The following is a 26165-nucleotide window of genomic DNA, read 5'->3' as shown; positions in this document are numbered from 1 at the left end:
GAAGCTTAATTTCTTGAAGTTCTTGAAATTATTGCTTTCTTGTGTTATGCAATGGGTGTACCAAAACATCATAGAAAATATATAATAACAATTGATAAAAAAATGCTCTGTTCTGGCGTGAAAGGCTCAATATTTTTCAAATCATCAAATTAAAATTATGGATGTTATTAAAATCCCACTCAATTTCATGAAATTTGTTCCTTAAAAAACTGCAATGAATCCTAATTAAGAATTACAGGGATTTACAGGGTATAACAAGTAAATCAATTAACAACATTGTTTCGCAAAATGGTGCAAGCTTGCTTAACCCGGCTGCCTATATACCTTACAATGTTACAGGCAGCCTGCGTGTATATAACTTCTGGGATGATTTGATAAAAGACGGCAGTATTCAGATAACATCCGAGCTATTTGCAAGCATCGGATTCAACATGTTGGTTTGCCACACCTGCCAACCTGTGCACAGCTAAGCTCTCAAAGTACAACATAGCAACCAGTATCACTTGACATTATAGGCAGCTTCATGACAGCCTCAAATCAATATCTTGTTTTAATCAAGAAATTGTTTTTATTAACTTTCAATCACATCTTTTAAAATACACACCTTGTTAAAAAACCCTTGCTGAACATTTCAATAAATGACATTTCTTTTTCAAAAGTTAACAAATTTCAACTTCAGAATGTCAAACCTTTTTATAATTAAAATCCCAAATGTTTTCTCAAATTTCTCAAGCATCTTAAAGCAAACTTTCTTTACTTCAATTCTTGCTGTATGCTTAAATGCATATGTTGACTGGTTCCAGGATTTTGTCAATGTTACCAAATTTTCGCTAGCCTCAATAGTGATGGATTTGTTCATTCTTTCACAAAGTGTAAAATTTGACCTTTTTATGAACAATTCTTGTATCATTATAGAAAGCTTATCTTATCTTAATATAATGCTAACCATCTCTCATTCTAATTATGGATCATAACCCTATATTCCTAATTTTGTTAGAAATGAGACTGAAATGACAAGTGAGCAGATCAGGGGAGCAGATTGGCAATTGAGATATGTGTTGGGCAAGGTGTCCAGTTGTAAAAAATAAGCTATTGGATCTCATTGAGCAAAACTGAAAATGATCATACTTGCCAAAATTAAGAAATAATGTGGATTTAAAATGGGGAAAAGAAGTAAATTAAGCTTAACATACTATAAGAGTAAAAGATAATTTTATGTGGCCTAGGCATGTTGATTTGCACTTTTTCCTTTATCATGATATATAAGCAACATTTATCACTTTATTTTTCCTTTAACAAATGTGAAAAAAGGTTCTTTTATGAGCTGTTCTTTATGTCAAGTTTTATGAATTATATATATGAATTGGTGTTCAGTTCATTGCATTTACACATGCACTTAATCTGCGGTTTAAAGCTGCTGATCTGCGATATTTTAGACAGGCAAATTTGGTTGACCATTCACTTTTAATGTGGCAAATTTCATATTTTAGAAGACACATTTTTATCAAAATATCGCTGCCTGTCATGCGAGGGCGAGTTAGCGCAGCGGTAGTTCTCTCGCTTTGCACCACTGAGGTCCCGGGTTCAAGCCCCGGCACGGCCCAAGGACTCATGTGCACTTTTTTTATCCCGATCCATGGTCGCTCTCGCAGGTTTTCTCCGGGATCTCCGGTTTCCTCCTGCTTTCAAAATCGGTGATTAGTTGTTTCGTTATCAAAAACTTCCTTCACCCAATGGAATTTGGGGAGCTGCAGAAAATGGGTGGATGTTACAATCTAAGTGCGGATAGGTTTGCCCCAGGTTCGGCTGCAACTAGCCTAGTTGATGCGATCTGATTGTGATGATTCACCATAGCGAAATTACAGCGCTTTGAATCCTCTGGAAAAAGCGCTATATAAATTCCGAAATTTATTTATTTATTTATTTATGCCATTATCGTGATCGCGATAATGAAAACTTATCGAGATAAACAATATTAACATTATCTAAAACGGTTACATTTTAGTGTCAGTACATTTAGTTTTTTTGAGAATTTCATGCTAAATTTGCGCGTACACATACTCTGAAATACCGGTGCTCAAATGTGACACACATTGTAATCATTATTTATTAGGCCCATTCATAATATTTATTCTGCCTGCTTTGTGTGTTGGTTTGAAAGTGAAGGTTACAGGTGAATGATAAAGAAGAAATACTTAAACCATCCTGTTGTCAGGTGGTTCTCTTTAACAGAAATGCATGATATATTGGATGCATTAATTGTATAGGCCATGTGGCACCAACCTGATACTCTCATCCCTTTCACCACAGTTCAGATACAACCATTTACCAGTATACTTGCACAATCCTGATACAAATCTTAGGTATGAGATATGATACCCAAGTGGTAGGAGTTAAGTTCATTATTATGTATATTTATATGGAGATGATTGAACCAAGCCTTTGAGAGGTGAAGAGAGGAACTTGAAAAGTGTAGGGCAATGCACCCAAGCTTCATACAGTGTATCCCAGACAAAAATATTCATTCACTTAATTGATGATAAATCATTACTTAAACAGAACAGATTTCGTAAAAAGATTAATGGATCGCTGGAGGTGTTAGTGTAACAATCCAATTTTAATGCACAATTAGTAATATAAATTACCTCAAATATATTACAGAAACAATGAAGAATGATTTGAGTGAAATTTAACGTTGGTTGGATCAATTTGGGAATTTTTATGGTACTTGGAAGTTTTGACAATATACGTCAATTATCGTAATCAGTTATGCCCTCTGGAAAATGGTACATATATTAACTAGGTGTTCAAACCAACACCTTTCTATATGATGGAAAGTTGAGTGTAGTTCCTGTGAATAAAAATGATGGAGAATCCAAAGTATGTAATAAATAGTTCTTCTATAGCAAGGCCTTGTCAGTTTTCTGATTGTAGAGTGTTGCATGCAGGTCTTAAACAGCTATAATGGCCTGATATATTATACTTATCTATTATAAAAAGATTTTCCAATGTAATATACAATATAACATGGTTTGTAAAACTTGTGTATGATTTGAATAGGGATATTGTAGCCAATGATGAATATTCATAGAATAGATCCCGAGGCTGTATCACACTTAATGAATAATATAAAGAGGAAATGTAAAATCTACATGTTCACTGACACTCACATTTTTCATTAATATCTTGTCATAATTTTAGAGAAACCCATATTGAAGAGGAGGTCCTGAAATGTTGAACCATTTCATAGTATGGAAACTGGAATTTCCTCCAATATTATAAGCATTTGGAATTGTTACAGTAATCAATTGGACTAGGGAAAATGCAATTTAAGTTTAAGGAAAGAAGCAAATGCATCATACAATAGCACATAGAAGCATTCATTTTGTTGTTGTGTGAGATTTAATTTTATAAATATTCACAGGGACATATACTGACACTAGAAGACACAGAACCTGACTTGTCTTGCGGTTTAGACACAACTAAACACTGGCACATAGAAACACTGACACATAGACAAACACTGGCACATTACAGGAACACTAGTGTAGAAGCACCGAGACAAAGAAACATTAATTTTTGTGTAATTTCACATGGACATACTCTGATAGAGGACCTAAAATCCGGCTTGTCTTGGAAGTTTAGACACAACATACGGTTCACAAACATGTCAAAATTAATTTGAAAAAGAAAACAAAGTAACATAAGATCTAATAATAGTGAAGAAATGTTGAGAAACTTATCATTTGATGGCAGTATTGTCAAATGATATAAGGCAAAGTATTTTGACATACATGCATGAGGTAACAAACAATATATGCACCACACCAGAGGATGATTTAAGGAAGCCCCATCATGCACTGCAAAAGTGTTATCACTAGAGTTTCAACTGCCACTTTACTTTTCAAATCCCATTGAACTCTGTGCAAAAGATGTTGTTTTAGAATTGTGTGTGTGTCATTATTACTTACTCGATTTCAGAACAAAAGTGATGTGTGTTTAAAGTATAATTCACACCTTCTGTAGATAACATAAAGTGTGAAATCGACCAGCATCTTCACAGCGTTTTTTATATAAATATAACTGTACAAATTCAAATTAAACCATGCACGTGCAGTACGTCTATATGCAGTGGGCGAGTAGTGGTGTCATGTTCGCTCACACAGCTATGCTAACCACAAGTAACATAGTGGAATGTTGGGAAGTGCTTAAATCATCCTCTGGCACCACACTTTGATAATAAAATCAATTTTGATGTCATCTTTGGATTAATTTGGTACTGAGTATACACATTTTGAAACTTGAAATCTATGAAAGGTCTTTTCAACACTTATGAATTGCTAATTATATGTCAAATCAAATCAATTTTGATGTGATTTAATTAGATCTCATTTGTAAAGTTTTAATATATAGGCATTTGTCAACCAATAAACATATACTGTTTGAATATTATCAGCATTTTCAGTCATGCACAATGAACACAGGTTACAAAGGATTCCAATCTTTAGTAATAAATAAGATTTGAACTTGCATAACCTGGAATTCATTACATGGAACTAATTCGAGTTAGTGGACTCAAATAAATAAATTGACTACATTCATCAACAATTTGCCAATATCAGTTTATTGAATAGAATATTTGACAAATGAAGGAGCGGTATTATAACTATGTTGATTTGTAGTCTTTTGTGTTTAGATAAAAAGGTGTTACCAAACTTTCCTTTCTTGTGAAAAAAACTCACTTTGGATTTGCACCCTTTTTCACTTAAGAAATACAGCTTATAACTAATGTGGGCAACCAACTTCATAATAGGAGTAGAAAGAGTTAGTGGCCTAATGCTTATGTCAAATGATATGCGCCTATATTGTGAAGCTTGTTTGACATGTTGAGAGCAAAGGTTTTGTAAACCAAAGATCCTGGGTTTGATTCTCAGGTGGATTTTTTTTTCTTCCAATTTTAAATATTGTTGCAGAATATTGTTGCACTAGGGGCAGGTTCGTTTTGCATACCTGCATACTGCATATTTTTAGAGTTTCTTTGTGGCGAGTTCGCCGAGTTGTAAGCATCAAATGTTGCATGATTGGGCATATCGTAAACAAAATATAAACACATGATATAAACACTTTTGTTTGATCCTTGGGCAGACATCGCAAAATTTGTGAGATATGCTAATTAGATTGGATGACTGTACAATGCTCTGTGTCACGAGTGTGAATTAATTTTCTGGGTGTCTGTGTCTCAATTTGGAAAAACGATCAGTCTAAAATGATTCAGTCAGCATCACCTTAACATAAACTATTTTATTTAGCACATGTCTGTCCTTGCCTCCTTGGCAAATATTCAAAACCACAGATATTGGAACACAACAAAATACACATTGTTTATGTAGATTAGTGATATCATATCCCATAATGCCTATCTTTGGATGGTCTATGCTTTTTATACCCTGGTACAGGTATAAGTTGGAATGTCACACTGAATGATGGGACATACTATGAAATCCAGATTTATTCGAAATATAGTTTGTATTCAAAATCTAGCAGTAACCTGAGCCCTAACATTTGGTGAAGGGGTAAAGGGGGGGAGGGGTATAATTAACCAGAGGAAAAGTTAGTATCATAGGCCTATTAATAGGGAACACAGGAGCGTGGTATGGTAATTTATTTTTTATATGAATGAGTGTTCATGAACTATAAATGAGGTAGGGTTTTTTGTTTTTCATTGTAAAATTTGCATTGTTAGTAGTTTCAGTCTTTTCCAACAGTCTTAAGGAAAGGAGCATAAGCAAGCCCCTTTTCTTATCTTTTTCAAAATATGAGATTATGAGGGATAAATCCCTTAGAGTACTGCAAAAAATGTACGAAGCCTTCCTAAAGCAGACCTAAAGCATTCCAAAATAATTAAAAAATTTAAAAAAGCTGGCATATCTCACAAATCTCAGAGGGAGGTACGAGAAGCAAAACGTTGATTTTTTGCCTACAATGGTGCCATGTAATTCATAAATAGAAAACATTTGATAAAAGGTGACCCCTTTTTGTTATTCAATTCTAAAGGGACTCATCAGTATAGTTAGTTCCTGTTTAATTTATAGGTTGAGAACAAATGATACAATACATTGCTTGTTTGCTTTAATATATTTTATATACTCGCCACTAAGAAACTCTAAAAATATGCAGTATGCAGGTATGCAAAACAAACCTGCCGGTTGCACTAGCTCACTGGGTAACATGTTTTATTCAGGTTCAGGAAATAACACATAAACGTGATTCATCAGTTAACTCAATTCTCTCAAATACAAGGAAGTTAAACTTTAATATGAACAGAAAGCTGTGATACCATTTGTCAACATTTATCTCTTAATCCCCAAAGCATTTTCCCACATATTTTAGGGTCAATGTGATTGTATAAACTATTTATCCCACCAATAGTGCACACAAAAGAGTCAATATGAGGTGCAATATCCTTAAAAAGTCATTAAAAAATGAAGAAAATGGAGTGTTTTGTCACAGATGTTTTATGGCTTCTGCATACAAGGTTCATGATTTGTTGCCGAAATTTCATATTGTCCCATTTTGGAGCCATGTTATATTATCTATTGTTCACAAAGTATAGTAACACAATCAGTGTCAATACATATTTTTATGGGCATAGAAACAGTGCACACAATGGTGTTTTTACTTTATTTTCACATAAAAAAACAAGCAATATTTTGGTGGCTCTGCATTTTGATTTTATTTACCCTGCACACAAGGTTCCCAACATTTATGACTTCATTTGTTGAAAGTCAGACCAAAGTGATCCAAAGATGTAACATATGGGGCTGTCTGAGAAAGTAAAGTGTCTCCAAGAAGCGATGTCTTATACCCCATTCTGAATCATGGAACATCTTATTTGGTGCAGTTTACAGATATGTCACGTCTGTCAAGTGAAATAGGTTCTGTCCAATAAGATTTAACTTATACTTAAAGTCTAATAATTTGGATTTACCACATCCACATGTGTGACTTAATTCCCCAATTGCCTATATAATTTTGAGATCACTTACAATGAAGGCAATTCATTGAGTCTTCAAAAATAGATCCAAAAATTGTCAGCCTATGGGTATGCTTTTGAATCTATTTAGAAGTCTGTAATCATCAGAGTCAAGCAACAGATTCCACTTTTTTATTTGAAAGCTTTTTTTCTCAGTTCTCTCATGCTTCTGTCATTCTTAATATGTGAATGAGAATTCCAAGATGTTTTTTAACCAAATCTGCCTTGAAAAACAAATCTTAGTTCTATGGAATGCTATCTACCAAAGATAGCATTTGCTGTAGGCAAGTTTCTCTACAAATATTGCCTCAAGGAAATTTACAGTGGAGTAGTCTTATAATAAAAGGTGGTATTGTGCACTACATGTGCTAATTCCATACAGTCCTTTGTCTTGGTTGACACTAGGTTGTCGACTTAACATGAAGAAGGTTGTAACTTGATATGTTACATTAGAAATATAAGACGCACCCTTCTTTGACATGCTGGTAAGATTATTGTATATGATACCTCAAATAGATAAGCCTTTGGGTGTCAATATTATCCCCTTTTGACGCCTTTATCAAACTAAGTCTAACCAATCTGTGCTTGCAAGTTACACTTTGTGTACATGACTTCACCGACATTCTATGTGTGATATTGTTCATATACCGTCATCGTATGCCACTTTAGAAGCTTTATCAAGTTTAGCAAAATGAGGAGATTCAGAACAATTTTGATGACTGACTTGAATTTGCCCAGGATGCATTTCTGAACATGTCAGTCACTTTAATTGAGAAACTTGGCAAATATCACTATTTAAACAGGTACAACTTTTCCTTTTAATGAGAATTCTTGTTAATGTCCAGCTTGAGGGATGGGAATCTAGGGAGTGTCTGTAGATTGTGTTATATAATGACGCATGTGGAAAGTTTAAGTCATTTTGTGATATGGGCAATAGAGGCTGTCTTAAATTTAGATAGTAACAAATTCCAACTTGTATTACTTTCTCATAAACTATACATCATCATTTAAATATCTGTGTGGATTTTCTGAAGCAACAAGTGTTAACAATAGCATGTAGTCCTTGCTTGGGCTTATTTGTGTATAATCCATACACATTGTATCATGTATAGATTCAAAGTGTTGAATTAAAGATAATGTTGCACTTTTTACCAGTGTGTTTTTAGGTGTCTTGGGTATTTAACAATCACTACATTCTATGATAAGGATAATGAACTGAGTGCAATGCATTCGTCAAGATAATTGCACTTGCCATGGAGTTATTGCATTTAGCTTGAGAGCCGATAGGCTCGTAAAGCTAAATGCAATAACTCCATGGCAAGTGCAATTATCTTGACGAATGCATTTGCACAGTACATTATCCGTCATACACTTTGAGTGTAGGCCTATTAAAACAATAGGCAATATTAATTGCTGCATTCATTATATTAGTTTTAATATTAGGGAAAATATCTTACATTTTAAAAACACCGTCAGGACATTGACCAGCTACGTAGCATTTAACTGGTAAAGAAAATCAATCCCTGTAATCAATGGTATCGATCGCGCCATACGTCATACTTAGGTAACTTATTCACGCATGGTTTAATTGACTTGACTTTATGTTGTGATCATTTAATATCGTGGTTTCGAACACAGAGAGCACTGAACCAGTTGGAAACGATCGATTTAGATGTCAGACTAGTACTACGGTGAATATCAACTGGACTTTATAGCTCTATAATTTGAACTACTTATATTAAACACACGACATTGGGATTTAACAATTTGTTCAGTATTATCATAGGCCTTCAAACACATGTGTTTGAAGGCTTATGGTATTATAAAGCATGATCATGATATTATGCGCTAGTGTGTGTTTCCCGTGCCCGGCTATGTTATTTTAGATATAGGCCTACATGTATTTCATTTGTAAAATGCTGAATATTTTGCAATGGTGTCATCTTGTATAATTATGATCCACCTGTTTTTGGCCCTTTTTAATTAATAGAAGCTCGATTATTCTCATTTGATGTTTGATTTATTTGAGGTCATTAATCATAATTTATGACAATGATATTTGCAAGGGTGCAACTCTACTAGTCTTATTACAAGACTGCCCTATCCCAACCCTAAACCCTAATCCTAAACTCCGTAAACGAGGACTGGACTCAAGTCTAGCGAGTTGCACCCTATTCGGTAATTGTACACTATTATAGAACACCGTTTGTAACTATACCATTTTAACACCACAGAATGTATATTCGTACTTTTTTGTTGGTATATATATCGAACAGACAATTATATAGTTATGTGATCTCTGTGTCTAAAGCGCCACCTAACTCTACTTTATGGTTATGTGAAAGTAGTATTTCTAGTATTTGGCGTACGTATTATCTAGAATCTATTGTTTAGCGTGCAGGTGTTAGATAATGCAGTGTTTAGCGCGCAGGTTTATATAATTTGGGCTGTGAAGGGTAGTTCGCGAAAATAATGCACGGGAGAAGAATACATAACGATGAATAGAAACGGGCACTAGAAGTGTATTTAGGGATATATGTCCTTATGATGGAAGAAAGAACCTTATGCAATTTTCTGTTTGACATTGCCCCAATCTGCTTTAGTGTGCTCAATGTTGGGCTCAAATGAGCTCAAATGATTTAGTACTGTAATACTGTGAATTTAATGATAGGGAAACTAAACAAAATCGAAAACAATGTTATGCAGAACCAAGGACTTAAAAAGGCCCACTGCCTTGTATCTCCATACCTAATCTTGTGATTGCATATATGTTGATCAGTTGGTGCTCTGATTTGGAAGGAGGTGAACAATTCAGGAAATATCGCCCCAGATAAATTAGTAATTCTACTAAGTCCAAATCAAATGTATAATTTCCATATAGATAGTAGCATAGGCAGCTGTGTGTGTCATGGCTGCTGCCGTGTTTAATATTGTAGGCTGCCGTGTTTAATATTGTAGGATGCCTTGAAATAAAAGGCTTATGTCAATGTGTAGATTATAGGAATATCAGGGCTTAATTTTTGTAAAAAGTAACTATGTATCTGTGTAAAACCAAAGTTCTTAAATCCATCAGAAATCTGAAAACGGATAACACCTATTTAGAAGCGTCTATGGTTAGGCCATGTCCTTAATATAATCAGTGCTGAAGCATTTAAATAGTTAATGGACTTTCTTGGGTAAAGATGGATTATATTCTTTATGACACTGACACTAACTGTAACTCTGAGTCAACAAGTGGGGCTTTCTATAGTCTATATACAGGATCCAAATCTCCTCCTAAGGATGGAGCACTCACATGGTTTATTTTGCCAATTTCCACTGTACTACATATAAAGCAGAAATCTGATTATTTTCCTCCTGAAGGATCTTGTGCTTGAGTATTAGACCATATGACATGGTGTAATCTAACAATGAGTACAAACATGCCAACTATCTCATTTAGAACATTGGGAGAAAATTTGACACTGGTGACAAATGGTTAAAAAAAGACAAAACAAGTTGATAAATGAGGCTAAATTGCAGGAGGCAGCTGTCTGAATACCATTATCTTGTATAACTGTTATGTAAAAGTGAAGAGTTACCTGGGTGGAAGAGGTAAATCAATCAACATACATTGTCAAAAAACGGCATATCATTAAAACAAAATGTGTCAATTTGAAGGTGTTAACGTGAAATCCAAATTGGATATCGGAACAAGTCATCAAGTTTCGGTAGCTATCTTTAGTGTTCGGGTATGTATGATTAATCCTCTCCTGACGAAGACGAATTCCAAATTGACAACAATTTTATAAAATGTAGTCGGATTTAACAAAATCATGACTGCAATGTGAATCAATACAAAAAAATGTATTCATTTAGATCTAAACAGGTGCAGCTCAGAATTTCTGAAGTTAAACTTTGACATTTTTGTCAAAAAGCACATATTTCTCCCTAGATTTTGTACAGCAATGCCGTAGTGAAATGTGTATTGGTGTGTGTATGTAGAGCGTATTATAGATTGTGTCTTCTGTGTCAGAATTGATTCCCTCTTGTGTACTATTCATGTATCACAAGTATGTGCCATAGGCTGGCATGCTCAATAACATTACTTATCAATGTGGCTGATGGCTAGTCAATGTACGATATTAACTTTGGTTTTTTTTTTTTGTTTCTAGGAAGGGGAGGAGAGGGAGGTGCTTGTTTTTTTGTGATATTTTGACAGTTCTGTGTGGGATTTGCACATGTAGGGGTTGCGTGTGTGGGTATATGTTTGTGTTCCTTTTCCAAGGGGTGACTTAAAAGTCATTACAAAAATTATTACAAAAATTTTAAGTTTCAAAGTGTTAGGGATTTTTAGATGTGCATGTATGTTTTTACATATTGGTGCATGTATGTATGTACATTCCAAGGATCGTATCCAAGAGATGTTGGAGTTTAATGCTTGATAAATAGAAAGCAACTTCATTGGAAGTTACATCCTTTTAGCACAAGAAATCAGTTATATTAAAGATGTCGAACTCACAAAACTAGACCCCCACTATAAATTGTACTTTAGGAGATAGAGTAAATCAGTGCACTCACATCAGAATTAGATCTGACCTAATAATGCCAAAGTCAACATTCATTTGCAAATTGATGAGGAGCAACATTACTAGTTAACATCAGTGTGATATGCGGAGAGTAATTGCAATTTGGTCACATTTGATCAATTCGGGAGTAGAAGTTTTAATGTTGATGTTTTTTATTTATTTCAGCAACGTCACCCCATGCGCCCTATAATGTAACCGTAGTAACACATATTACCTCAGTGCATATCTCCTGGCAACCAGCTTATAATGGGGGATTCTTGCAAACGTACACCATCAGGTAAGTGTCATATCTTTCAACCGCAAAGGTATTTCGTCGGGTTCATCACATAGTGATGTATGATGATTTTTGGTCATTTTTACAATTTTAGGTATACATGTATAGGTTTTAAATATCATCCTCTTCAATTACGCCAAGTCCCAAAGATGAAAATTCAGTAATTGATTTGTAATTAGATAATTAAATTGGTGTATGGTAAGAAAACAGTAAAGAATGTAGAAAAAGTTTACCACATGGTGATGCACTTTTTTCGTAAATAGGAATAAAAATGTTTGAAAATTTTTCCTAAGTGTTGAAAACATGAAAAAGTGCATCACAAAGTGATGTATTGCGCCACGATATGCCAATATGTGATACACTTTTTTTTTTAAGTGCACCACATGTGGCGTATCGTGTCATGATACACCACTATGTGATGCACAATTCCTATTTATGGAAAAGTGCATCACAAATTAGTGCAAAAACACAACAACAAAACCTTATTACAAATCAGCATTTTCTCCGAAATCCACTTTCCAGTTTTCCTTACAATGCGTCACTATGTGATGAACCCAACGATAGCTTTAATAAATAAGGTACTGACCCGGCAAGATGTAGTGATTTATAAGAGCTGACATGCTAGACTGACCCTGAAACAGATTTCATGAAAATGAACAAAGTATTGAAGTATCAGTTTCGCAAGCATCGAAATCTTCAAACCCAATAAAAAATTTAGATGTTTAGGACACGTAACCAGCCTGGCAGTTCCCAAGGGTGCACAAAACGGAATATTTCGCACCAATTTGAAGGAAAACTTAGCCTGACACCCGCCAACCATCCCTAGGTTACATAATATCCATCAACATCCGTTGGTTACACTAGATAGCTAGTTTCAAGATTTAGTGAATTTTGGATCCTATATACAGCAAACGTGATCAAATTTTACTTCATGATTCAATAGGTACAAAAACTGAACCCCGTTTGAGCTGCCCGACATAACATGTTAACTCAAATTGTCTATGATTTGTTATAGATACCGCACTCGTGACCATGGTCGAGATGAGAGTGGTTGGACAAGCATGGGGAACATCCCTGAAGAAGTCACTCAAATGCTACTATATAACCTAGAAGCTAGTACTACCTACGAATTTGCCGTCATTGCAACAAATCAACTTGGAGATAGCATGGCAAGCGATGTGAAGCTCGCTACCACAAGAGGTGGGTTTTGCGAGATTGTAATCTGTTTGATGAGAAAACAAAAATGTTCGTGATGACTAGTATTAATTCATTTTCGCAATAATGGGCTGATGATGACATATTAATAACACCCCTGAATGTATTGCTGCTATTTATATACCAGATATTAACACATAACATGCTGCAAGCGGTGTGCTAAGAGAATTCAAACCACTGGGGCATGCAACACTAGCACTGCTCAACACACTTTATCGATGTGTAAAACTATGTTGGCACAACATGGCATGATTTCAATATGTGCCATGTTGAAATTATGTTGTATACTGACTACGATTTGTTAAAAAATCTCAACGAAGCAATTGTTGAGAAACACTGTACTGAGTTGATTTTAATGTTCAAATGATGATCAAATATGGCGTGGAAACATTGTCAGGATTTTGGTTAATCTAAACATTCAGATACAGCATGATTTCAATGACTTAACATTGCTTACTATCAAAAAAGAAGTTCCTGATGGCAAATTCACGACTGATGTGTATTTTGTTTTCTCATTGACACACACAGCAAAAACAAACTATTGCCTGCAGCTCAGGTTGTGGAAAAATAGAGCATATCATTTGTGAATTTATAAAACTAAGGCAAGAATTCTGGGCCAAAATAATTAACTTGCTTAATAAGACATGTTTATGGAATAGATGTGTCATCACATCCCAGAAGCACACGAGGAACATATGTAATTAGCATAACAGCTGCATGTTTGCAGATTAGCAATTTTTAAAATACATTTTAACCCAGACCTGTATCAATGTGCTAAAGTTAGTTGATGCTGGATATGGTGGGTAATACTGATGATAGGTAGATAAGGGTTCTGTAGATTTTAGTGATAAGACTCAAAAATGCTCTTTTTAAAACAAATTTAGTCAAATATTAGATTGGAATTTGATTTACAGATGAATTCAACCAGGTACCTACAGGTGGTAAGAGAAACGTTTAGTTTACATCTGCATTTTTACCTTTCTATCTGGTCAAAAACCAGTACTGTTGCCTTGTAGTCTGCTTGTAGGTCAATGACATCTTTATAATAGCTGCAATTATCGTTGCTAATTAATAAGGCTAATTAGCAGCTATGATATTGCCTTTTAGGGTTAGAGTGAGCGCAACTAATTGGGATATTTGAAAGTGACCCTTCATCATCATTATTATCAGGAAATGTTATGTAGATTGTACAGTTCAACCAAATTTTGTTTACAATTCAAATGTCTGTAAATTTCAGCCCCACAAAACTGACTCTCCATTTTGGCAATATCATTTTAGGATTTTACTATATATGACCTATTTGTGCCAGTGAAGTTTATTATTCGAAACAGTAAAACCTCATTCAAACAAACACAGAGTACAACCATGCCTATATAGTTGAGTCATTGGTTCATTTGTGAAAACAAAACTAAATAGTGAAGCATTATAAGCATCCACAGTTTTCCCATGATCACAGAGGAGCGAGTGATGGGTTCTCAGTTCACCCTACTCTATATAAAAATGAATGCATATAATGGGATTTATAAGAGCTCCCATTTGTTATTTTCTCAGTCCTAGAGTTTGCTTTTATCTTGATATTTTTCACTTTCTGTAGTAGCACAACCACAAGAGCTCTAGCCTAGTAAGAGGAAGGTCCAGTATGTGTGATACAATAATATTTTCATTGATGCAAAATTCAGAGATTGTTCATTGCTCAAATTATTGACGAGTTTATCAAGTTAAACATGTACTAAATAGATGTTATTTTGTTATCTTCTTATTTGTCTGGTCTGTGCAGACCCATATGACTTTGTGTCACCCCCCCACCTACTGATGAAGCAGGGAGAACTTTATTCCCACCATACTTGGGTTAGTATGGCCTATTCACATCAATTTGTGTCTTGCCTAGATATGTAGTTAGACAAAAAAAATAGTTCCATCTTCTGCATGCCTCTCTGTGTTGACACGCTTCAACATTGTCTTTCCTGATAATTTTAATATTTTGTTCTAGCTTCAACACGTTTCCTTTCTTTCCTGGGTCAATATTGTTTCATTCACTCGGGTGATGAAGAGTTTTGTGGTGACATTGTTCATTTGCACAATTTGCATGCCTTTATTTTAAGTTATGTACCGTAGTTCTTTAAAAATTGTTATCTGCATGCATTAATGTTGATACACAATGATTTTAAAAATGATATTGATAAGAAGCTATAAATGTGCCCAGGTCTAATATTTTTTGTTAAACTACAGTTCTGACTTACATTGGGGAAAAGTAAACTAAATCTCAAGTTAACATGTTCATAGTGTCACCTAATGATTTGGTGTTACTGCCAACTTTCCAGTCTTTGAACCATTTGCACCAGTAGCTTTGTTTCGATGTTTTCCAGATTCACCCTGCAGAATATGGGTTTAACTGCTAGTCATGTGATAACCTAGTCATGTGATAGTCTGAACACACATAACAACATTTAAATTATTTAGTTTTGCATGAGCACTGTTAACATGCATGTATTCATCAGAGTAAAGTGTAACCTCTTAACTGCATGATTGATATGAGAGCTTATTAATGGAATCTGGGATCAAAACTTGTTTGCATGTTTGCGTATTATAACTGATTTGCTTGCTAGTATATATTTGTAAATATCGTAAGTATAGCGTTCATTTTGAAGAGCATCTATCCAATTAACTGCAAGAGTCGCAGAGTAACTTCAACTTGGCAAATAAACAAAAAGATGGCCCTTGTGTAGATCCAGTTGCATTGCAATTCTAAAAGAATTGCAATAGTTGTTACAATTATCTGCAATTGCACAAGTTCCATGAATACAAAAATAAATGACCTAATTCTTCAGAGTTCCAATTACACGATGATCATCATCAAGCACTGTGTAGAAGAGGTAAAGTCTCTTCCCCTTTACGTGCTCCATGACCAATGTGTCAACCATCTTGTTGTCATGATTGTTGATCAACCAATTGCATAATTTGATTCACACTCATATACCCAATGCACAGCTAATAACTCTGAATAATTTGGAAATTTATTTTAGTGTCTAACATACCCAAGTTATTTTGTGAATCTGATTTTGTCTGACTTAAAGTTAATGTGTGAGACATTTATTAGCATGGGATTAGATCTTCCAGCAATGTCACATATTGCTGTGATAACACAATCAATCCATACTTAAGATTGGGCAGTCTATGAAAACTTGCATTAAGGGACTGACCAATATTCACTGGCCCTGTCTTTTTAATGTATGAATTTAGAACTTTATCTTCCCTCCTTTATATTTAAAGCTTATGCACTCCATTCTTTCATCATGTTCTCCTTCAATGCATGTTAAAGAAAAAGTATATTTCCTTAAATTTCTCTACCATTGGCATATTTTGTATAATATAGAAGATTGATAGCATATCATTAATATTTTGATTCATTACATTTTGTACCCTATCATTGATATGACTAGCAGACAAATAAATTGTCTATGTAGTCTCATGCAATCATTCTTAATTTTACCATCAAATTATTGTATCAATTGCAATTTATGATGGTAAATGAATAGTGTGATTCATATCAAATTTGATTTATGAGCTTGAATACAAAGTGATGTACATAGGCAATTTAGAATAGCTTCAGTGACAGATACCATCCAAAATACATAGCAGGTTGCTGTATACTACAGACAAATGGCAATTTAGAATAGCTTCAGTGACAGATACCATCTAATACACTGCAAAAAGCGTGTTTAGGAATTAAACACTTTTCTTGCACCACATTTCTAAACATGCTTGATTCCTAAACCCTATAGTGGCAGCCAGCCCTGATATATAGCTACTAACCTCTCCATCTCGGGGCACTTGACGTGATGGGGGTGTGCAGACAAGACTGCAAAAGTGTGTTTAGGAATTAAACACTTTTCTAAACACTATCTTGCACCATGTTTTTAAACATGTTTAAATGCTACACATGTTTAGGAATTTGATGGGTATGTGTTTAGCATTTAACACATGATGTTTTGGAATTTGACATTGGTTTTTAGGAATAAAACACTTTTCTTGCACCACGTTTCTAAACATGTTTGATTCCTAAACACCAATGTCAAATTTCCTAAACACAGCCCATCAAATTCCTAAACATGTGTAGCATTTAAACATGTTTAAAAATGTGGTGCAAGATAGTGTTTAGAAAAGTGTTTAATTCCTAAACGCACTTTTTGCAGTGTATACATAGCAGGTTGCTGTATACTACAGACAAATGGAATTTAGAATAGCTTCAGTGACATATACCATCTAATATACATAGCAGGTTGCTGTATAATACAGACAAATGGCAATTTAGAATAGCTTCAGTGACAGATATCATCTAATATACATAGCAGGTTGCTGTATACTACAGACAAATGGCAATTTAGAATAGCTTCAGTGACAGATATCATCTAATATACATAGCAGGTTGCTGTATACAACAGACAAAGGGCAATTTAGAACAGCTTCAGTGACAGATACCATCTCATATACATAGCAGGTTGCTGTATAATACAGACAAAGGGCAATTTAGAACAGCTTCAGTGACAGATACCATCTAATATATTATACATAGCAGGTTGCTGTATACGGCAGACAAATGGCAATTTAGAATAGCTTCAGTGACAGATACCATTTAATATACATAGCAGGTTGCTGTATACAACAGACAAATGGCAATTTAGAACAGCTTCAGTGACAGATACCATCTAATATACATAGCAGGTTGCTGTATACGGCAGACAAATGGCAATTTAGAATAGCTTCAGTGACAGATACCATCTAATATACATAGCAGGTTGCTGTATACAACAGACAAATGGCAATTTAGAATAGCTTCAGTGACAGATACCATCTCATATACATAGCAGGTTGCTGTATAATACAGACAAATGGCAATTTAGAACAGCTTCAGTGACAGATACCATCTAATATACATAGCAGGTTGCTGTATACGGCAGACAAATGGCAATTTAGAATAGCTTCAGTGACAGATACCATTTAATATACATAGCAGGTTGCTGTATACAACAGACAAATGGCAATTCAGTGACAGATATCATCTAATATACAGAGCAGGTTGCTGTATACTGCAGACAAATGTAATATAATATGTAGCTTCAGTTTTTTCCACTTACTTTTCCATATATTCATTGAAGCTCTTAAATTATGTGTCCAAATTTTTGTCAAATAAAGTAATTAATTTTTTTGTATCAAAATTAAATGTTATATAAATTTGTTAACTACCCACACTCTATTTTGCCATGAAACCCTGCCTTTGTAGCAAATTTATTTGTACTTGTGCCTTGTAGGAGAAGCATTATGCTGCAATATATCCCAAAATAATGAATAAAATGGAAATTGGAATACATTGATGGTAATTAATTCTTCCCTGAAAGATGGCCAAGGAAGACATCATCCCTGATGAGGATATGAACCTGGGACCCTTTAGTCAGGGCTCTTACCAAGTGAGGAAAGTGAGTGGCACCGATTATAGGCCCAAGATTCCAACTCATATTTCTTTAGCTTCTCTAGAAGAAAGCATTAATAAGAAATTCATATTTCAATCATCAATCCATCATATGTAAGCTTCTCCTGCAAATAATTATGTTTAAAATCTCAACTTTTCAAATAACAAATGGGGTTCTTAAATTGAATCAAATATTTTGCCAAAATTGAGTTTAAATTGAGATTATTGTGAAACTATCAATATGTTAGTTTTATTGTGGTAGGGCAGAATGTTATTTGTTCAAAGTACCATGCCTCCTGCTCCTGTAGGATCTAGACCCTCACCCTCTGCTTCAGCCAGTTGCCTTTTCTTAGATTAGAAAAGAGAACATTCATTTGTTATATGAATTGATGGATTTGTTACATATGTAAATTTTCAACTTTTTACTCACACCTAATATCTTTTCTATCCTAACTCAGGTATGATTCCATCACCTCCACACAACGTAACCTTAAGCATAACAAAGGAAGGGTTAGTGCTGACGTGGGGAGCACCGGTCCAATTCTCCAATCTAGTGGAACACTATGCAGTGGAATATCGCATCGACGGACCATGGCTGGTCCTTGATGATCAGATAGATGCAAAGCAGAGAAAGTTGCTGTTGTCGGGGTTGCAGCCCAATACTACATATCAGTTCCGTGTCTTTGCTTTTACCCCTGCTGCCTTCAGTGACCCAAGTGAGGTCATCACAGAAAATACAGGAGGTAAGAATGCCAATCTTGTGACCACGGTGAAGTCATGTAAGAAATACCAGTTACAAAATAATTGTTTACTACCCAAGTGAGTTCATCACAGAAAATTATTGAAGGTAAATTCATCTTATGACCACAGTGATGTCATGTGAGAAATACCAGTTACAAAATAATTATTTACTACCGAAGAGAGGTCATCATACGAAATACGGAAGACATGTTAGGCGGTCTGCTAGTTGTAATTGAGAGACCAGCAACCATATGCGATGACTGTAGTAGTAGCAAACCCTCAACATAGGAAACCTTGAAAATCAGCTGTAATCCTTCTTTTCACCCATTCATCATTACTCTGCCTTTATATCTTTCTAATTTTATACACAACTCAAGCCATCCGCAAACAACAGTCATGATAACAAAAATCAAAACTTCTTACTTATGTAACATGGGCTCTGATTACCTAGATTCTCAATGTCATATTCTAAACCACAAAGTATTTTTAATGAACAGTTTTGATTTGAAATGTTTATTTTATTACCAACTTCATTTTTCTCTTGCAGATATATCCATGTTTGCTCCCAAGCCTACGGGAGCAGAATTTGGAGGTCCTCCTGGCATCATAGCAGGCATTATTGCAGGCCTATGTTTTCTACTACTAGCACTTATACTTAGCATTATAGCAATATGTATATCACATAGACGCCGCAAGAAGAAGCGCCTTGTGTTTTTTAGTGAGTATTGGTCATTTATGGGATCTTGATTGTTACAAACAGATGAATAACACATGCAGACAGATTATATCTTTAAAATACTCGATATCCTCTTCAATGAATAGTTTAGGTGTGTACATGCAAAATCTATTTCAGTACATTGCATGGAATTCATCTGTTTGTTAAAACTACTGGGATAGAAAATAAAGAGGGAGCTAAAACCATTTTTACAATGTTAGTTCCTAAGCCCAGCTATTATAACTCGTATTGTTCATTACACAACAGGCAAGGTTTAACTATAGTATTATGTGACATGGCCTGATCCACTCAGGCCAAAGGAGGACATTTTGACACCATTTCAACACCATTTAACCCATTGCCAAAATCCTTACATCGGGGAATCCTCAACTGGCGGTGCAAGCACCACTTTTGGCGCATTCCAAATAGTGCATGGCATCTAGTATTTAGGGAAAAAATTGTATCTTGATTAATCAAGAAATCATGTCCATCCCAAGCCATATTAAAAAGGCTAAAATCCAGTTTGGGGGGGGGGGGCACTGCCCTTAGCTTTCTGAACCCCACCTAAGGCCTTCAGGTGGGCCCATGGACACCACCTGTGTAGAAAAACTATGCAGTGCTCCGCTCTTATGGATAGTGGTGCTTAAAGAGAATTTAGTTGAGAACCTTCCGTGATAAGCATCAAAGTGATGTGCTTATAATGACAAATATTGTCATTTTTTCGTCTCTATTTTGTCTAAATCCTTACCTTTGGCTTGAGTGGATCAGGTCACATCACATCACATACGAGTTGATGTAAAATGTTGTACTGCAGCACAACAGTTTCTTGCATGGATGACAACTTAGTTTGATGATCACAGTCTGTTTATACACTCAGAATAAATGAACTTTTGCTTTTTGCGTGATGAACAAGTACAGTAACAAATTAAATAGCTAACATTGCATAAAATGAATTGCATATCACCTTTTCCCCTCCAAAATATGCCCATTCAACATGCTGAGATGCTGAACCCCAGATGCAGAGTTCATTAGCTTTTCAACAGCTAACCAAGAAATACCATTGTGGAATAGAGAAATGAGACACACTGTCAATCACAGAATTTGACTAGGACTCCATATAGCATCATTGGTAATGCTATTGCAAATCAGTAGGATTGCCATGCATTGGGGACCAAATTAGTTGTGTGCCCGTAGTGTATGTAATCGGTACATTGTTCACAATGAAATGTACCGTACATGTATATCGCAAACAGCACTAACTAGAAATTAAGGCGCATTGGGGGCATGGTGACATAATCCAGAGGTACGCTATATTCCCCTCTATGAATGACACACAAACACCGGCATTGCATTCTCCCAGTGGAATACTGTGTTGTCAGTGTAATTAAAAGGCTAGAAATTATCAAACCATACCAGGTGAAATGAACATTTGCCAGTTGATGAGTGATTGATTTTGGCCAAAGAACTAGATCAATTTTTAATCAACTTGTGATGATTTAATGATAATCGGTAAATCCCATAAGACTTTACATTTGGACCTCTGATGTTGTCACGCTGATGCACACATCATTACTGCACACATTAAGTCTTTCAAATGGGCACATTGGCATGACGTTAAATTACCAAGTCAGAGGTCCACATACAAAGGCTGAAGGAATTTACCAAAAAGGTGAATAGCAACTAGGGTCCATTAAAGTTCATGCTTGGCTATGTATGTAATGAACTCCTAGGGAAGGGCAAGGGACAGTATTTTTAGTACAGTCAACCAGTTTGAGTTTGTCAATGGGCATAAACTTGGCTATTATTTTGGAATAAGTAGATCAAGTTGAGCTGCTGGAAGGATTTAATATAGAATTGTTCAGCTAATTTAGGGTAAAAAAGTTGAGCAAAGATGTTCCAGTTTCAGCTACCCAAAAAGGATGGATGAGTAGATGGGTAGCCTGTGTTGGTGTTTGTTGGGAGGCGTTGTTGATACCAACATAAGTTATCATCACTTAATGCTACAGTAATTATTTTGAGGCTTATATAATAATCACCATGAGGACTCAGTCTAACCCTAAGCTTTGTTTTGGTCCAGAAGCCCACCAAAATAGCTCGGAAGGAATTCAAAGTTATGAATTAAAGTGTAAGTGATTGTGTTCTTTCAAAGCAAAGGGGAGCAACTGTCAATGTGTGGAGATTGATGATGTAAATTAACACATAACTCGCGTCAGGTGCACTAACTATATTAGAAATTAATTTTGATTATGATTCAGTTAAGTGAATGGTTGGAGTATATCTTGTAGTTACTTTTCTAAAATACTTCCTTTTGGTCACTGCTGTATGTCACTGTTTTATCACTTCACTTGGACGAAAGATGAATAAGTATACAAGAAGAGTTCGAACTTCCCCTAGACGTGGCTGTGTTTTATGTGGAATGCAAGATAAAACTAATCTCTATCAGCTGATAGACTATTTTTCAGCATTTCAAAAAAAAATTGAAACTATTTTTGGGATTGTGATAAAGCACTTCTGAATTACTTCACTTTATGTACCATTTCCCCATAAAAGACAGAAATAATTGATGTGTTCCATCCACAACAAAGAAAGATCAGCTATAGAAAAGTAATATACAAGATATGTATTCTTTCCATTAGATATTTTAAAAATCACCAGACTTCATCCATTTTTGTTTCTGTACAGGAATATTTTTCAAATCTTAATTTCCATCTTTACCATCATCTTACAACTCTATACCTCAACTATTTTAACTCAACTATTCTTTCTTGTTTTTTTCCTTTCTCATGTACCGCTATTTCTCACTTACAACACACATTCTGTGATCTTATGGTATCTGCTTCCTTAACTTCACCCATGACTTTTAACTTTGACCCTATATCACTTGACCCTTGACCTGCTTATGGAAATAAAAATGGAAGAAAGAAGGTACCTCACAGTAAGGCAGGATATCAATAGCAATAATCTTGAATGAGTGAAATTTTTTTGCAAGTTTCTAACATAGATTGTCAACATACATGTCTGTATGTTGATTCATGTCTGCATATTGATAACTGAGAATGACGTGTAAATATTTCAGGCTCACCTGGTCAGCTTACAGCTACATTGCTGTAGGTATGAATTTAAATGAATAATGATTAAAAGGAACCAGCAAATTGAATTTTAAAAATGCACTGTATCCTGCCCTAAGAAATATTATTTACAGGTTTTGTAACAATAAAAAAAGGACCAGAGAAGTGTATGCCAAAGTATGCAAGACATTTGAGACAACAAACAGTTAAATTTTTTATATTGCAGATATCATAATTATGTTGAATTTTTCAAACAGCCAAATTTATGCATTTGGCTCACAAAGTTGCAACTGCACACAGAGTCATGTGACTAATTTACATATCACTCGATAACGCATATAGACAAAAGTTTTGTATCAATTTGCATTTGGCCGTTTGTGCGAGAACAATTATGTACCTCTTCAGTTGTCAACGCATGTGTTTTCGTTTTTTCAACTTATGCATGAATGGTTAGCTTTGATATCGCATGAGTGAAAATCACATGGTTTTAGGGACATAGTTCTTACAGGATCAAAAGTAGAATTTCAAAGATTGATTTTTTTAGGAAGTGGTATTTTTGTACTTGGCTAATTTGAGTGCCAAAGTCCTTGGCATAGGGACTTGGTTCATAATAAAACATGTCAATGTAACAAATTCAATGTGTTGAAGATGTTAGAAGAAACTGGTTGCTTGGTAACAGATCCAAGTTTTTCATTAGGCTCATTGAAACATGTACTATTATTATGTAAAGTTTGAATGGATACCAAGGTAACCTAATTGCAATTGGAATAATCTAGCCAATTTGTACATCTTGTTTTTTTATATTTGTTTGTTTTCCTTTATCGCTTTCGGATGACTATTTTTCGGGACAACTAATTTGGGTATAGATGTGGCTGATTACAGGCACCAAGTGCTATACTTTACTGATACTAAAATATCCGACACCAATCCGTGGCCGGTAGACACTTAATAATTAACACACTCTTCTCTAAACACTTTTTATTTAGTGTAAGTTTTTCGCACTCAGCACTCACAAAATAAACCTACATAATCTAAAATTTCTATCAAAAACTTCAAACAGTTTCTGTTGCTAGGTTACTTTGTTATATAATCTTCTGTAAACTGTGTCCATTTTCTTGCAAGAATGTTTAGTGTTCCTTTCATTCAAGTTTAATTTGGGCTTTTATATTATTTCACACAGTTTCATCAATAGTTTTTATTTTATAAGTATCTTCACTAGTTGTAATGGTAATAGTTTTTAATTGATAACATTTCAATTGATTAATATTACTTTAAAGGCAATTTGTGTTTATTATTTTTGTCCTATGCTTTGAGCTTACTTTATAATTGTTAATGCAGTGTCAGACATAGTTTATTTTCCATTTTTGTGGCAGTTGTTTTGGTCTTATTTCTGTGCAAAGCTAGTATCAAAGTTTTGTAAAATTTGTAATTTTGTATCATTCAGTGTTTAAACAGTTTTTAACATTCAAGCTTTTATGTTGATAAGTTTTAAATAGAAGTTTACTACGTTCCATATGATTTTTTGACCAAAATGTAAAGTGTCTCTTATCCTTGTGTGATTTGGTTTTTACAAAACATAAAAATCATCTTTTATATATGGTCATTTTCACGGTAAAGGGTGTAACTTTGGATTTTTAACATTTTGATCCGTAGTTTTCTAATAAAGCCACAGAATTCCATGATTTTTGGCCACATAAGTCATCTAGTTAGCAGCTACCTTGGGTAGCATAATCATCTTCGGGAGTTACTGCGTTCAGTTTTAGCAGGCTTAAATGTACCTAATATTGCCATTTTGAAAAACTGTAAAAAACAGTAACATTTTTGTAAAACCCTGTGTTTTCTTCAGTTAGTTCATGGATAATTTTTCTTATCCTGAAAGTACGGTCATATGTTCAGTAAACACTGCCACATTAGATTTAATTGTGAACAGCCCTGTATTTTTGAGAACCGGACTTGATATTTGTCGTTTGGAGGCTTCATTTTCCGTTAACAATTGTTAACAAACTTTGTGGGTATAGCTTTGGTTCATAATTCTTGGTTATTTCTTCACTTCTTCTTGATTCATAACAGTTGATATCTTAACTTGAAATGGGTAACAAAAATTAGTTGATTTGCAAGCTTTTAAAATTTTTATAAAATCTTGACTTCAAAGAGCCGATTTTCCGTTAACTTTTTGAAGCCTCCGAAACAAACTGTTCAGCAAGCTTGGGCAAATATAAATAAAAGAGCTCATCCAATCTATTTATCAAAATGTAGCAAAGTAGATCCTCAAGTCACTTGTTTTTAAATCATGGAGATATATATCACCGTTTGAAAATGGGACCCAATACAAACTTTCCGTTAACAATTGAAGCCTCCGAAACAAATGAAGCCTCCGAAACAACAGTAAACTTAATTATCATCTATGCATATCTAAATTGGTATGTTCCATATTGATATCTGCATTGTAATTGTTGCATGATATGTGCAGAATGTCATAAATTTTTTAAAATTGATATTATGGTTAATGCTTGAAAAATATACTGATATCCAAGAAAGCCCGTTTGGAGGCTTCACATGCAAATAACACCATACTTAACAAATGGGTGAAAAATTATCATGTTATAAATCTGCAATATCTGCCGCATAGAATCATTGATTCAATACACACAAGAAAATAACAGCTTAGATGATCCCAACAGTATTGTTTTACAAAAAAACTACTTCTGCCATGTTTAACCATTGTAAACATGAAGCCTCCGAAACAAAAAAAAATGACTTGCTGTGATAATTTAATTTTGTCACAACTGAAATTCAATACTTAGAAGCAAAGCATGAAAATTGGTAATTGTGATATTTTTTACCTATTTTTTCATGTCAACTTGTAGTAGTTAGCCAAATATTTTACTTTTATGATCACCTGTGTTGTTAACTGAAGCCTCCGAAACACAAATCGCTTGAATTGAAAAAAAAAAAAAATAACTCCAATTTCTGTGAAACTTGGCTGGGAGGTTCCTTTCATCAAGTAGTATTTGTACATGAAGTTAGACATTTAAATTATTTTAGGAACCCAATTAAAACTTAAAAAATATGTTTAAGGTTGGG

At 34.6% G+C, this 26165-nt stretch overlaps 1 protein-coding gene across 1 annotated transcript in view; it reads left to right on the top strand.

Annotated features, from left to right (window-relative positions):
• LOC140166718 (uncharacterized) overlaps window positions 1–26165 on the top strand; it is a 341892-nt gene that overhangs the window by 296156 nt on the left and 19571 nt on the right. The window contains exons 9-14 of the mRNA XM_072190217.1: window positions 11767–11878; window positions 12891–13075; window positions 14894–14938; window positions 19016–19300; window positions 19846–20016; window positions 22091–22138. Coding sequence (XP_072046318.1) covers window positions 11767–11878; window positions 12891–13075; window positions 14894–14938; window positions 19016–19300; window positions 19846–20016; window positions 22091–22138 — 846 coding nt within the window. The remainder of the gene's footprint in view (window positions 1–11766; window positions 11879–12890; window positions 13076–14893; window positions 14939–19015; window positions 19301–19845; window positions 20017–22090; window positions 22139–26165) is intronic.

This window comes from Amphiura filiformis, chromosome 12 (assembly GCF_039555335.1).
Source record: "Amphiura filiformis chromosome 12, Afil_fr2py, whole genome shotgun sequence".
Classification (NCBI taxonomy): domain Eukaryota; kingdom Metazoa; phylum Echinodermata; class Ophiuroidea; order Amphilepidida; family Amphiuridae; genus Amphiura; species Amphiura filiformis.
This window is presented reverse-complemented; position numbering and strand designations above follow the sequence as displayed.